Source organism: Diabrotica undecimpunctata, chromosome 3, assembly GCF_040954645.1.
Source record: "Diabrotica undecimpunctata isolate CICGRU chromosome 3, icDiaUnde3, whole genome shotgun sequence".
Lineage (NCBI taxonomy): Eukaryota > Metazoa > Arthropoda > Insecta > Coleoptera > Chrysomelidae > Diabrotica > Diabrotica undecimpunctata.
In genome coordinates this window covers 125,770,654-125,786,232 of record NC_092805.1, presented here as the reverse complement: position 1 = coordinate 125,786,232, position 15,579 = coordinate 125,770,654, and the positions used below count along the sequence as shown (strand labels likewise).

The window sequence follows — 15,579 nt, the reverse complement described above, 5'->3', positions numbered from 1 at the left end:
CTTAATGGAGTATAGTTTAATTTATTTATCATAAAAGTTGCCATTTGATATAACATTAACCATTACCAGCCTTAACATTATATTCATGCATTATTTCCAAAATTACTCTACAATTGTACCGACTACTTGATTAAATAATAATATCAATGTCTTACCTGTTTGGTTTAGGTCTACTAGTGCTAATATAATGACTAAGTGGTTTGGTTGGCTTATTATAGTTATTGCTATGACTATTTTGACTTTGACTAGGACTAGAACTTGAATGAGTGTAAAGAATTTGTGGTTTGTTGGAGTAATGCTGTTGCTGAGGCGGAAGCAAAGTATTCTGTGTTGAGTTGTGCGCACAACACGATCCAAACATGAACGCATCCACACACATACCTAAAAAAATTAATGTCTATACTTTATATTAGCAATGTGTTAAGCAGGTATATTTGATTCTATTTGCAGAGATACGTGCATTTAGATGCATACATTGAGTCATGCCAATCTCTTTAAGTTTACAGGTTCTGTATTGTGAATTTTACAGTCAACTACGTCAAATGTTCTCTGCTATAGAATACCATACAAGCGTACAACTGCAGTTCAAGAAATTAAGTGACGCACACATCTTACAGAATCTACTAATTGTATATATATATTTAGGGATTCTACAGTAATCACTGCCTTCCCTCGCTCAACCGTTTCCATCTCTCTCTGTTGTTCCATTCTCCATCGATTAGGCCTCTCTTACTCATGGCGTCGTCTACTTCGTTCCTCCAGGATTTTCGGGGTCGTCCTCTTTTCCTCCTTCCTATGGGGCTCCATTCTTCGGTTATTCTCTTTATCCATCTGCTGTCGCTAGTTCTTCTTACATGTCCATACCACTTTAATCTTTTTTGTTCTATATATGTTAGTATCTATTGATGTTCTTTGCTTTATTTCGTCATTACTTCTCCTATACATTATTGTTACTCTGCAGCATCTTCGCAGGCATTCCATCTCTGTTGCTACTATCTTACTGCTGTTTTTCTTGTTTATGATCCAATTTTCAGCTCCATATGTCATAATACTTCGCACTAATGTTTTATAAATCTGCGTTTTTGTCTTCATATTTAGGTGTCTATCCCACCATACTGAGTAAAGTTGTCGGATTGCTGTTCTTGTTTGTCCTAATCTTTGTGTAATTTCTTCCTCTGTTGTTGCCTTTTAATTGATTGATCTACTAATTGTACGAAGCGCAAATAAAATACATTGTTTACAATAAAAATATCAAAATTATATGGATTAACCACATCTTAATAGTAATATGCAGCCTATCCCAGTGAGCCAGCTGGGACAGCAGACGTCTTCATGATGCGTTTTAGCTAATTAAAATTTGATGAGCACAAATTATCCGAACAGATAGATAGTAACGTTCTTTTAAATATTTTTTTTAGATAATTACTTGACAAAATAACCAATATACGGATTGTTAGTAAAAAGATTTTTATTCTAGTCATAAATAGACCCCTTTTGTATTTTAGACAGATTAATAAATAGTTTATAAAGCTCAAAGTACAATAAATAATCCAACAATAAAAATTACTATAATTTAAAATATCGTTATAGTATCTGGCATTTTAACTGTTACAGTAGTGTGTTCGTATAGTTGATTTATAAGCGAAATTAATCATAGAACGTCCAGTGGTTTATCCTGCCAGAAGCCTATTCCGGAAGGACGGTTAGACAGACGGTGTGTCCTGTCAGAAGAACTCAAAGATTTTTATATGATCTATCTTTTCAGCAGGACTTAAACGATTCCGGCAGTACAAAGACATTTATTAGTTGCGTGCATATCGGTTTTGAGTTAATCTTTGATATAATTGATGGATTCGACCGTTACTTGATGGAAATTCATTTTATGTAACAATAAAACACTGAAAACTTTGTTTTCAAAACTTCCACAAAATTTATTTTAAATTCTTATCACTACAGCTGTTTCGGCTAATTGCCTTTCTCAAGTGATCTGTTTTTGTCATGGGTTTACACTTTATAGTCTCTAATGAAATAGGTTGAGGAGGGGAGAACTGTTTGTCTCAATCTGGTCATTCAGAATTATATCTGTGTTTTTTAATTTGTTGTATTCCATAGATTCTAACAAAGGTAGCTTCACGCCTTTGTTTTGAATGTGTAGAATTTTAAATTCGTCATTAAAAGAATGATTATGATCTAGAAGGTGAAGTGCGTATGTAGAATCTGTTTTTCTATTATTGAAAGCCCTTTTATGTTCTGCTATTCGTTTATTAAAACGAGATTTTTTAAGAACATAAACATTCACAAAATCGTGTAAAATGTAATTAAAAAACTAAAAGGTACACTGAATGTCTGACAAAATGTTTCAGCTAAAAAAATATATGGAAATAAAATGGAAATTTACAAACAAACGTAAAAGTTATTAAGTACACAAAATATTTCGGATAGTATGGACCAAACTTCTTTTTTAATGAAAACTTAACGCTTTATTTTGGATAGAATTTTATGTAAAATGTGGTAAGCGAAATAATTGCGACATGTTGTTGGAGCACATAACACCGATTTAGTTCCACAGTTTTCACAAAAAAGAACTTGATTTTTGTTGTTTATGATTAATTCGAGAACAAACTACAAATTTCCTTTGTGCTCTTTGTTTATGACTTTCGCTGCTTAATGCTTTTAATTCATGGTTTTTCATTGTTATTAGGTATTGGAGTAGGTCTTTCGTATAAACTTTCGACTAAGAAAAAATTAGTATCTTTAATACCAAGTAGTGAGGCGTACATTCGGTGTTTCCAATTCTGTCTGTTCCAAATTTGTTCCAATGCTAAGCCTGACTGTCTTATATGGTTGTGGATATCAATATTTGGTGCGCCATCAAAATACTCTTCTACCAATTTATTTCTGGGTACTTTTTTCCAGAGAAGATTATATTTTCATTCTTATTGCGCTTTTTATTTGCAGGTTCAACTTCAATTGTGGTACTACAACTCGCAATAAAAGTATGGATTTTTTTATCCCTCCCCCTTCCACTAACTAAGTTCACATTATCAACTGTGGCGTAAACAGTGCCCCCGATATTTATAGGTCATTGTTCCAATATGGGACTAAGCATCAGCACAAGTTTTACATTCACAACCTGCATCTTTAGGCTTTTTTCTTACCTTAATAACAGCTGGTATTCCATCAGGATCATAATTACCCTTTCCTACCAGGAAATAATACATACCCAGGGTATGTTAGTCTTCCATCGAGATGCATTGTGACGTAAATATTAATTGTTTTGCAGTAAACGTGAATTGCGGTGAAACTCATATTTTTGTGATGAGAAATATCAACATTTGTTTATTCAATTAATTCCAATATTAAGAGATAATTTCGTTCCGTATAAAATCTCACTGGAGACCCTTTTTTGCTGGGGCTCCGCTGTCAATATTTTTTTAAGTATGTTCTGCTAACAATGGAGATATACCGTTCTTATATATTTTGGGGTTTCTTTGCCTAATCAGAAAAGAGACTCCGGCCGACGGCCGAAATGCACCTGTTTCTCTCCGACCGGGAGGCACCTGTTTCTTCTCTTGAGTTTCACATACGGTTTTTCGAGGAGATAATGACCTTTTAAAGTGAGTGTTTATAAGTTATTGACTATTTTTTGCTTTTACGTTTAGTTACGAATTTTGTTTTAAAGAATTACATATAGTTTTAGTATTTAATATATAATTTTTTGAGTATATAAGACAGTATAAAAGTATCCGCTACTTACAGAAAGATCCCAAATTTTAACCGAAATATTTTTACATTCATTATCTAAAATAATATTCGTTAAAATATTAGTTACTGCGGGATAATTTCTCTTAAATATAATAAAATATAAATTTTTTTATGTAAATCACAATAAACAAATGAAGAGCTTAATGTGAAACAATGACAAGCCACACATGAGTTCAAAAAGAGTTAGGGCTATGATCGGTTAAAGTAATAGTATAACAAGCCACTAAAAATTTATTTCAGCCCGTCGTTAATAGATGACGCGACAAACCTATGGTAACAGTGTTGCATAGATCTAGTTTGTCTTAGTATCTACTCGACATAATGACAAGCCACATCAAAATGGCGAACATGGGCGAAATTGATTCAGATATTTCTGTGAGTTCTGACGATTCTAGTAAGACAAATACTGAAGTTTAGTCGACATTCGATGACAGTGACCGTGATCCTGACTATGTACAATCTAGAAGTGACTCAAGTGATGAAAATACAGCGGTACGTAATTTTTTTGTTAAATGTGGCTTGTCACATTATTACAATTAAAGATTAAAGTATGATTGTTGTGGCTTGTGACATGGCTTGTTATATTATTGCATTTTGTTGTAGGAAAATGAACAAGGTCCGTCAAGAAAAAGGACAAAACCAAACACACCCGACAAAACTCCAACAAGTCGATGGAGACAAAGCAATGAACACTGTTATTCAAGATCAAAAAAAAAATTCGACTAAATTTGGGGCAACCATATGTAAGCGACAAAACGAAAAAAAAATGTGCCTGGTCGAGAATTGGGACCGCCTTGCAGTTGCACTAAGAAGTGTAGGGAAAAGCTTCAGGGCCACGAGAACAATATTTTTAACGAATTCTGGAACCTCGGTTCATGGGAGTTACAAAATAGCTACTTATTCGGATGTATAGATATTGTTAAGAAGAAAAGAACCTACCGAAAGAAGAAAAAACATCAAGAATCGCATAGAAAGAGCAATGCAGTCTACTCCATTAATGTTAATGGTGAAACTACACGTGTCTGTAAAACAAAATTTTTAAATATCCACGGACTTCAAGCTTCTAAGGGCAGAGTACATAACATTGTTCACAAGAAGATAGAAGGAAATCTAGTGCCAGAAAGAGACAACAGAGGAAAGCATACAAACCGTGTGAACAAAATATCTGATTCTGAAATACAAAGTGTTAAAAACCACATACATTCGATTCCAAAGTATCAAAGTCACTACAGTCGACACAAGAATACGAATAAAGTTTATCTGGATCATAACATGAGTATAGCCAGTCTCTATTTGGATCGATATGTCCCTTGGTGTACAGAAATGGGAATTGAACCTGTCAAGGAGCATACTTACCGTAAAATATTTTGTACCGAGTATAATATTGGATTCAAGCTGCCAAAATCAGATACTTGCAAGACATGCGACGAAATTAATATCCAAATTGAGTCAGCAAAATCAGAAAAAAATGATTATAGCGAATTAACAACAAGACTTAACTTGCACAAGTGTACGGCTCAGGCAATGCAACAACTACTGAAGAGCGAAACAGCCCAGTCCAAAATTGATAACAGGACATGTGTTATACCGTTTGACTTGCAGCAAGCGTTACCGATTCCTAAATTAACCACTGGTCCTGCATTTTATTGCAGGAAAATCTGGATGTGTAATCTAGGAATCCATGATTGTACGGAAGACGCTGGTCATATGTTTGTCTGGACGGAAAACATTGTAAAAAGAGGAAGTGATGAAATTGCATCAATACTCATAAAATTTCTAAGCTCAAAGATAGGTGAAGTAGAGCATCTCGTTTTCTTCACGGATAATTATCCCGGCCAAAACAAAAACTGGCTTTTAATGTCTTTATGGTTCCAGCTAGTGAAGGAACAAAAGTTTAAGTCTATTACACACCATTTTTTAGTCAGCGGACACACTCACCTTCCCTCCGACAGGGATTTTGCTCCTATAGAAAAACGACATAGAAAGTATGCTCCGCTCGTGTACTCTCCTGAGGAATGGCAAAAAATTATAAAAGGATCTAATAAAAAGAATCCCTTCAACTTAACTGTTATGAAGCAGGAAGATTTCCTCAATTTACAACCACTCTTAGAGAACATTAAAAAGAGTACTCGCACTGATGACCAACAATCTTTGGATTTTTCCAATGTTTTTTTCCTTTTTGTTCAGGAGTGATAACAGACAAGCATTTTACGTTAAACATTTTGTGAATGGTACCTACAACCCCGTTAGTGTTGTCAAGAAGGGACGTCCTAATGTGCTTACTGTATCTGCTTTAAAACAGAAGTATATTGAGCCCATTCGGATTGCAAAAAAGAAACTCGAAAATGTTAGATCATTATTACCCTACATACCTTCAGTGTATCATCCATTCTACAAGAGTTTACAAGAGGATGTCAGCCCTGATGTTGCTGATGAGGTCGCCGAGTTGGTTGATTAAATAAGATTTTGGGTACTTATCATTAATGTAATAATGTAACAAGCCACATTTTTTTTAAATAAAGACTGTTTTTATCTCAACTTTGGAGTAATTTTATTAATATTGTTATAAATATAGTTCCATAGCGCAACATGCACCCACATATCTAAATTAAAACAACAAAAGTTGTTACTGGATTTTATAATATTATTTTTAACATTCAACGTCAAATATCTCACTTTTGCCTTTTTGAGGCTTGTCATTGTTTCACATTAAGCTCTTCAAATGTAAAATTGTGCACAGCTTTACATTCAACTGAATACTGAAATACTGCACATTTTAATAAGTACCAGGGGCCTATTTATAGATCAGTAAAATAAAACTCATAATGACGGTTCAACAATTTGTATTTTTGAGATTTATTTATGAATATAGTTTATAATAAACATTAGTCAACAAGAATAATCCGGTAAACGGTAAAAAGGACGAATATGAAACTGTTATTATTAAATCTGTAAATTTAAGCGAAGTCGGCAAATTTGTCCTATGTTCATATTTTTTATTGATAGGATATTGGAAATATAATACAACTGAAATTATAATTAAGTTTATGAAAGCTTAAAATATCTATAGAACATTTTTCTTTAAATTCAAACAGATTTTAAGGGATGAAAAAAATTCAGTGATCTATAAGTACGACTCTGACCTATACTGGGTTCTACCAAAGTAATTCAAACTAAGAAATGCAGATAGATATTAAAAATGTGAGAATTTCTTTAGATTAAAAAATATATTACAATTGCATCACTTACCTATATGGTAACCTTCAGTCTTTATACATTCGTAAACAAACATACAAGTGCCTTCCTGTCCATCTACCCAACAAGGCTTTGGGTTAATTTGGTACGCTAAAACGATAAATTTACTATAAATAAAATATCGTATTAGTTTTAGGTGCTCATAGACGAGCAACAGTGCTGTGAACTAAAGACTGTTGATTAACACTAATATGACATAGGTGTCAAAGCAACGAGCAACAGTGCTGCGAACCAAAGACTGTTGATTAACACTGAATCATTTTTCGAAAAAAATTCGATTTCCGAAGTGGAAATTGAAACGTCAATAAACGTACTTTAACCTTTAATTGTGGCTTATTTCCATTTAAATATTAGTTACAGAGAAAAATAGATAGATAGAGACAGAGATAAATAGAGGGACAATGATAGTTTTTGTTATTTATATAAAAAGTCTTCTGATAATGCTTGGTATTATTTTAATCTCAGCATCTGCATAATGCGATGGTGGTAAGTTATTTTTCCTGTCCTTCATCATCATCATCATCATCAACCTGTATGCGGCCACTGCTGGACAAAGGTCTCCCTCAGCTCTTTCCATCTGTCTCTGTCTTGTGCGGCTTGCATCCAGTTATTGCTAACACGCGTCAGGTCGTCAGTCCATCTAGTTGGTGGGCGTCCTCTGCTCCGTATTGCCTTTTGCCTTGGTCTCCACTCTAAAATACGTTTTGTACATCGGTTGTCAGATAATTTGGCGAAGTGTCCTGCCCAATTCCATTTTAACGACGCGATTTTTTCGATAGCGTCTGTTGTGTTTGTTCTACGCTGTATTTCTTTGTTTGGAATTCGGTCTCTCAAAGAGACACCCAACATCTGTTGCTCCATAGCCATCTGAGTGTTAATGTTTCCGCTCCTTAAGTGAGTACATCTGAGAGACGTCAACTGCGACGTATACGCATGTCTGGTTGATTACGAGAAAGCGTTTGATCGAGTACAGCACGCCAAGATGATGCAAATACTAAAAGAAACAGGAATTAACAACAAAGATCTGAAAATAATTAGAAGTCTCTACTGGAATCAGACAGCAAATCTCAGAGTTGAAGGTGAACACACTGACTATGTGAAAATCATGCGTGGGGTGAGGCAAGGCTGTATTTTATCTCCTCTAATCTTCAATTGGTACTCTGAAAGAATATTTATCGAAACTTTGCACGAAACTGAAAAAGGTATTGTACTAAATGGTTGCCGGCTAAACAGCATCAGATATTAAGATGACACCATAGTATTTGCGGACAACTTAGAAGACCTACAAGTTCTCAAGAAGACCAACAAAATCACGTATTACAGTCAACAATATGGACTCAATATAAACGTTAAGAAGACAAAGCTTATGATAATTAGCAAGAAAAGAATAACAGAAGGTCAACTCTACGTCAACCAAGCCCCTGTAGAAAGAGTGACGCACTACAAGTACCTCGGCACCATAATAAATGAAGAATGAACCAACAACCAGGAGATTAGAGCACGCATCGAAAAAGCTAGATCCACCTTCAATCGGATGGGGGCCTTCTTCAAGAGTCACAACCTCTCTCTTGATACAAAAGTAAGAATGCTGCGATGCTACGTCTTCTCTGTCCTTTTTTATGGTGTTGAATCGTGAACCTTGAACGAAGATATGTACAGAAAACTGAAAGCATTTGAGATGTGGCTATATCGGAGAATGCTTAAGATCCCGTGGACTGACCGAGTCACAAATGAGGAGGTCCTCAAAAAAATGAATAAGAATCGAGAAGTACTGACCACCATCAAATCTCGAAAGTTATAGTTCTTCGGACATATTATGCGAAATGAATCCAGATATACGCTCCTTTAAGCCATCCTGCAAGGAAAAATATTTTGAAAACGAGGTCCAGGAAGAAGAAGAACATCTTGGTTAAAGAACCTCAGAATCTGCTTATCCGCGCTGCTGCAGATAAGATAAAGATTGCCATGATGATCGCCAACATTCGTAACGGATAGGCACATCAAGAAGAAGAAGTGAGTACAGGTAACACACATTGGTCAAAGATGTTTTCCTGTGCTTAGGTCTGGTTGTTCGAACGCTAATCAAAACTTAATTGTAATTATATATTTAATTAAAATCAAATACGTCACATTTTGAGGTTATGTTGACTGATTTATTTTATTCAATTTTATTATTTTACATTTTAATTTAAAATAAACCATAATTAAACTCTTTCAGATGTTAATTTCATGTTTTTATTTACAAATCAATAATAACAATAAGCAATTTTTAATAATTTTGACAGCTGATGTGACGGATTTGGTTGTAATTAAATAATTGATTACAATCAAGTTTTGATTAGCATTCGAACAACCAGCCCTTAGTGTAGCTTAAATAAAAATTGTGTAATATATTGGGTGCCTAATTTCAGTCTTAAAAACAGTTATATATTTAAAATAACAGAGAAGACTTTTAGTTTTTTTTACGTTTCTAAATAATTTTATGACTGACTTTTTGATAGTGATAGATATTTGTTAATATTTTCTATAAATTATGTCTCTCATTTGCATCACAATCAGCTGAGTTTCTTCTGGTTTTCAGATTCCCATTCTAATTTGAAAGTATATATTATGCTTTGCTTTTGCATATGCATTTACAGCAATTCACAACAATTTAAAGAAGTAGAAGAAAGGTTAATTATTGCAATGAATAAAAAATGTAAGTTAATTTAAATAATTATTTGTCTAATATATACCTTGGTCTTTCCTTTTTGGGGAACTAGCGGCGTTTGTCAGAATTGGAGACCATTCCGATAATACCAGCCAAACAAGAATTACCATTCGAATTATGACCCATGTTGCTCCTAAAACAAAAAACAATTTTGAACACAAAGAAATGTTACAAAAACATATTTTATTTATTAACGTCTTATTACCTATGTTTCTAATAAATATTAAAAATAAAACAAAAATAAAAAAAAGTACGCCCCCGGGTGGGCTCGAACCACCAACCTTTCGGTTAACAGCCGAACGCGCTAGCCAATTGCGCCACGGAGGCTTGAAGATTCCGATTGTTGACTGTATATAAATTCCCACATGACAATAAACGATAAATTGAACTGATTGAATTAAAATAAATAAATATATTTTTAATATATGGTATACAGCCAAATACAGGAACGTAGATTCCTTGTGGAAAATAAATATATAATCTATTTGTATAAACAGATAAAACATTCCTAATGATAAAGTGATATATCTTTGGTTCTAAATATTTTATAATAGTTTTGTAAACTATAGTTTATTGCGATTTTTACAATTACAATTGGGCAGTCTTTTGACTGTTTAATTTTATTTAAGAGAACTATTATTTTAACCAATTATAATATTGCATTGGAAACTAAGAATTTATACTTAGAAGACATCAATAATTTTTATTACCGACTAAATTAATATTAGTTTATTTGGTTGTTGTAAATTAATAACTTCTTGTCGTAAAATGTGTTGCCTAACGTATAGTGAAGTTATATTTTACTTATTAAATAAGTTGGTTTATATGGGATTAAGCCACAATTGTATATGAAAAGTACTACTTTAATAACTAATATTTTGCGTTTCGATTTTCACTCGGAAAATCGGTCCCAAAAATAGATTGTTTTAAAAATGTTTGTTAAAGATTGTTCAAAATAACACAAATTTTACCGGAAGCTATCAGGCTCAGACATTTGGTGCATTTGAATATAAGGAACAGTATATACAGCTTAATCATTTAAATTACTCCACCAAAAGGTAGTTGCTAAACTGAAACTTTTATGTCAAAATATCTCTCATATTATAAATATGTCCCACATAATTTCCTTGAAAATGACAATTAATAGGTAAGATCTCATACCAGTTAACAAAGTCATTAGTCACACAACGCTTTGTTTTTAGTTTATGATACGTACCTATAGTTTTATTAATTACTGAAGTCATTCCGTGCAGTCTTCTCTAGAGAACATAAAATAGCTGATTAGCATAGTTACAAAGACTAGAGAACATTTAATAGCTAAGTAGCATAATTACAAAGACGAGTTAGGACCACCTCGATCGGTTTTATTTTATTTTATTCTTCACGAGAAGCACTATTTTAATTTGAAAACGTTGGGTGACAAAATCAGCTCTTGCCGCTTTAAATGACAGTTAAAAATCAATCAACCAATATTTTCAAAAACATTTCTGCATAGGAGCTCAGAGTAAACGATAACTCATCGCCACACCTGTGAGTCCCAACCAATCTGCATTCTCCTCTCGATCCACAATCTTTGTGTACCTACGCTGTCTGCTTCCTCCTGCAATGCTGTCAGTTCCAACAAACATTGAATAATTTTTGCAGATTATATACTTTTTATTTTAATTTTTATTTTGTATTATTTTACATTGTACATCAATTATAGATGGAGTAATCAATGAGGTTACTCTCAAAATTACCTGGAAAAGAGTGAGAGACCCAGAAATTACCTTCAGTTTAAAGGTGAATGCTGACAATATTTGATTGGATATGGATAAAAGATAAAAAAGACAAAAGTCGTCAAATCAAGTCTTAATTTTGTGCAATGAACTAACCAGTACCATTAAAGAATCAGATTCAAGTATCAATGACGCCATGGACAAAATAAAAATATAAACATAATCACCATGTGTATCTGGTGGCTATGTCAGCCTTAGTAGTAAAAAAATTGAGTTAATGTATCCTAAAACAGATTATTCGCATAGACCAGCAAACCGAGTCTTCGGCATGATAGAACAGTATTTGAAGGCAAAGAAGACAATCCTTATAGTGAAAAAGCATTAAGACGTATTCAAAAATTATGGCACAGCAAAACAGTTAGGGGAGAACAAGGGATCACAAAACTAGAGAAAAAAACTGAGGTGGGTACGTAAGAAATATATGACAGTTTCACTCTAAAGTTAAATCTTCAAAGCGATTCTTGATTTAAAAAAAACCACTCAAGGGGGAGAACCAATTTTTTTGATGGTTATTTTCACAGGTAATTTTACTTTAAATACTTTCTAGTATGACTGTTAAAGAAGTTAAGACGAAAGTTAACTAGTTATTCTTCTTCTTCTGGTTCCTATCCGTTTCGGATGTTGGAAATCATATTGGCAATCATGACCTTGCTCGCTGCGGCTCGAAACAGCTCCGCTGAGGTTTTCTTAAACCATGTTCTTAAATTCCGCAGCCATGATATTCTCCTTCTACCGGGTCCTCGCTTACCTTTGACTTTACCTTGCAATATAGACTGCAGCAGGGAGTAACGGTGCTGATTTCTCATAACGTGTCCCAGATATTGCAATTTTATGCATTTGATCGTAAACACAATCTCTGGGTCCTTCTTCATTTTTTCTAGAACTTCCTTGTTCGTGATCCTTGCTGTCCATGATATTCTCAGCATTCTTCTATAAAGCCACATCTCATAATAACTAGTTATTAGTTAGTCATTATTAAAGGTGTAATTATGAACTACTAATACTCTATCTCGGCCTTTGCCTAGTCCCAAGTTCAGGATGAGAAAGAAGAACGGTTAAGCAAGAGATTAACTATTCCTTCTTGTAAAAAAATAGCCAGTTATGACAACGAAACACGTACCGAGGATAAGGACGTACTAAGCCTGTATCGGCCCTTTGATCAAAGAACTTGAATCTATAGCCGTGGACATAACTGCCTTCCAAGAGATTAAATGGACTGTAGAAGGCATATTAAAAACTAATAAATCTGTAGTATTTTTCAGCGGAAGCGAAAAAGAGCACCAATCCGGCATTGGCTTCATAGTCAGGAAAAGTCTTGTGGAATCAGTTATAACCTTCAAACCCGTAAACGAAAGGTTCTGTTATGTTAGATTCAAAGAACAACTACATAACTATTCCCCAATTGCTGTCCATGCACCGAAAGAGAAAAAGGAAGAGCAAGTAACAGACAACTCCTTTGATGAACTAGGGGAACTGACAAATATTCTCCCTAAACAGGACATGCATACTATCTTGGGAGATTTTAATGCAAATATTGGAAAGAAGGAAGCATACAGATCACCAATAGGTAATCATATTCTCCATGATGTCAGTAATGATAATGAAATAAGGTTAATAGATTTCATCTAGACAGCATCACACAACCTACTGATAAAATAAATAGTGTTTAAACACAAGAAAATACACAAAGAAACGTGGGCCTCCAACGACGGCGTCAAAAGAAATTAGATCGATCTTTTTCTGGTGAATGCCAAGAGGGGTAGTAACTGCTTAGACGTAAGAGGGGCGAAAAGGGGCGAAGCCTACGGGGTAAAAACGAAAAAAATAACAAGAATAGCAAAAATCCACAAGACTTATATCAACAACATTATAGAATACCGAGGTTCTGAGAGATATTGAGACAAAGCAGAAATTTCAAAAGGCCATACAGATAGCGCTAACAAAGACAGAAAAGAATAACAATATAGACTCTGCTTGGAAAATATAAAATTAACTTTGACTAAACGTATCAGATGAAATACTATAAGATAAATAAGATGAATACACAGAAAAAGAAGAGCAAAAAAATGGTTCGATGACCATTGCCTAAAATACATAAAAGGAAGAAACATGGCGAGGAAGGGCATGCTACAAAATTCCTCGCACTATAACAGTGGAAGCTATAAACAGACAAGAACAGCGACAAAAAAAACTAACGAAAAGGGAAAAAAGAAAAGCAGATCAGGAACAAAAAATCAGAGATGAAGACAGAAATCGTAAGAACAACCAAGTAAGACAACTATTTAAAGAAGTTTCAGAGATTAAGGCTGGGTACCAGGCAGAAGCAGGAAATTTTCTTCGAAACGTCGGCAGAGACAGCTTATTACTGATAACAAAAATATCCTAAAAATTTAGAAAGAATACTTTTATTAACTGTTAAATGAACAATCAATCAGAAATGCATGAAACATAGAAATGCGTACAACTGAAATAGAAGATCAATACCCCACATACAAAGAAGTAACCCAGGCAATTAAAAAACTTAAAAATATTAAGGCACCCAGTAGCGATGGTATGACCAGACAGTATAATTATATATTATTATATAACGCTTATAACGCGAAGGAGAAGCGTTGTACAGATCTATATACAAGCGAAGTAGTCTCATAACCAGAGTAATAAATGAAAAAATAAGAAGAAGAACAGGCGTCACAGATGTCACAGAGCATCATAGAGCGTAGGAAATTGGCTGCAGGAAGCTCAAGACCGACAGAACTGGAAGAAATTAGGGAAGACCAGTGTTCAACTTTGAGCAAAGAAAGCTAAATGATGAACTACCTGGGAATAACGCTCCTAAATACCAACTACAAAGTTCTTGCCTAAAATACATAAATTGCTAGACAAAACCAAAGCATACACAGAAGAAATAGTTGGTGATTATCAATGCGAATTAGACCGGCAGCTCTACTATTGACGAGGTATTTACAATAAAACATATAATGGAAAAATGCTGGGAGTTTAATCATTAGCTTCATTAGATGTTCATGGATTTTAAACAGCATCAACTTAATACAGGTGTATGGAAAGGTTACTAAGTAAGGTGAGAGTTGAACAACAATTCTCGGAGTGAATGGACTAAAACAGGGAGGTGCACTTTCACTACAACTCTTCAACTTAGCTCTGGAACAAATAATCAGAAGTATAAAAATCGAAAAACCACTACAGTTTTCCATCGCGAAGGACCAAACTTACTGTTGGCAATTTCAGACGATATCTATCTAATAGAAAACATCAGATTACAAATAAAGGAGACTCTCGTCAGGTTCGAGAAGGAAGCAGAGATGATAAGAAAAAAAAAGGCAAACGAAGAGTGACTACGTCTTTGGGAAAGAAAGGAAGATCTTTGGGCATGTACTCGATGGAGCTCGAAGAAATAATATATCCAGACGCTAAGATAATAAAATTAATAAAGTACAGAAGACTCCAGTGAACAGCACACGTGGAGAATTGGATAGAGATTTCTCAATACAGAGACAAATATTCTTAACTCGGTTAAAGCCCACAAAGGGTGTAACGCAACGGAGTAAGTAATACCATATCTTACTTTCTAGTTTCGCTAATTTTTTTAGAGTATTTAAATTTAAAGAAACAACAACAATACACCATGGTTTAGAAAAGAAATAAAAAAAATGTAATGAGAAACGAGAGGCCTACACGAAGTACAAAACATCAAATACTCCAGAATCCTGAGGCACCTATACAAGAATACGAAGTAAAACAAAGCAGTTGGCAAAGAACAAAAAATGAATACTGGGAACAGTTTACAAAAAGGGTAGAAAGCGACTTCTAGGGTAAACAAAAACAAATATGGACATTCATACAAAGGAATACAATAACGTACCAGCAAACGAATGGGAAAGAAACCTGACGGAACAGTTTAAAGTAAAGAAAAATAATAACCAACTCAATAACGTACCTTAATTAAGACACGAAATAGAAATCAGTTTTCAGGAGGTATAGATAGCCAGAAATTCACTTCAAAGACATAAAAAGAAAGTCACCAGGACCACATGTAATAACCAACGAGCTTCT

At 34.1% G+C, this 15,579-nt stretch overlaps 1 protein-coding gene and 1 non-coding gene across 3 annotated transcripts in view; both read right to left on the bottom strand.

The window, feature by feature from the left end:
* Positions 1-15,579, bottom strand: part of Sb (serine proteinase stubble) — a 357,923-nt gene that overhangs the window by 35,998 nt on the left and 306,346 nt on the right. For both annotated transcript variants that reach the window (XM_072526859.1, XM_072526861.1), the window contains exons 3-5: positions 9,756-9,863; positions 7,015-7,110; positions 156-381 (exon numbers count right to left, since the gene is read on the bottom strand). In XM_072526859.1, the coding sequence (XP_072382960.1) occupies positions 156-381; positions 7,015-7,110; positions 9,756-9,863 (430 nt within the window). The remainder of the gene's footprint in view (positions 1-155; positions 382-7,014; positions 7,111-9,755; positions 9,864-15,579) is intronic.
* On the bottom strand, positions 9,984-10,057 carry TRNAN-GUU (transfer RNA asparagine (anticodon GUU)). Its single transcript has one exon. It is a non-coding gene; the product is annotated as a tRNA-Asn (tRNA).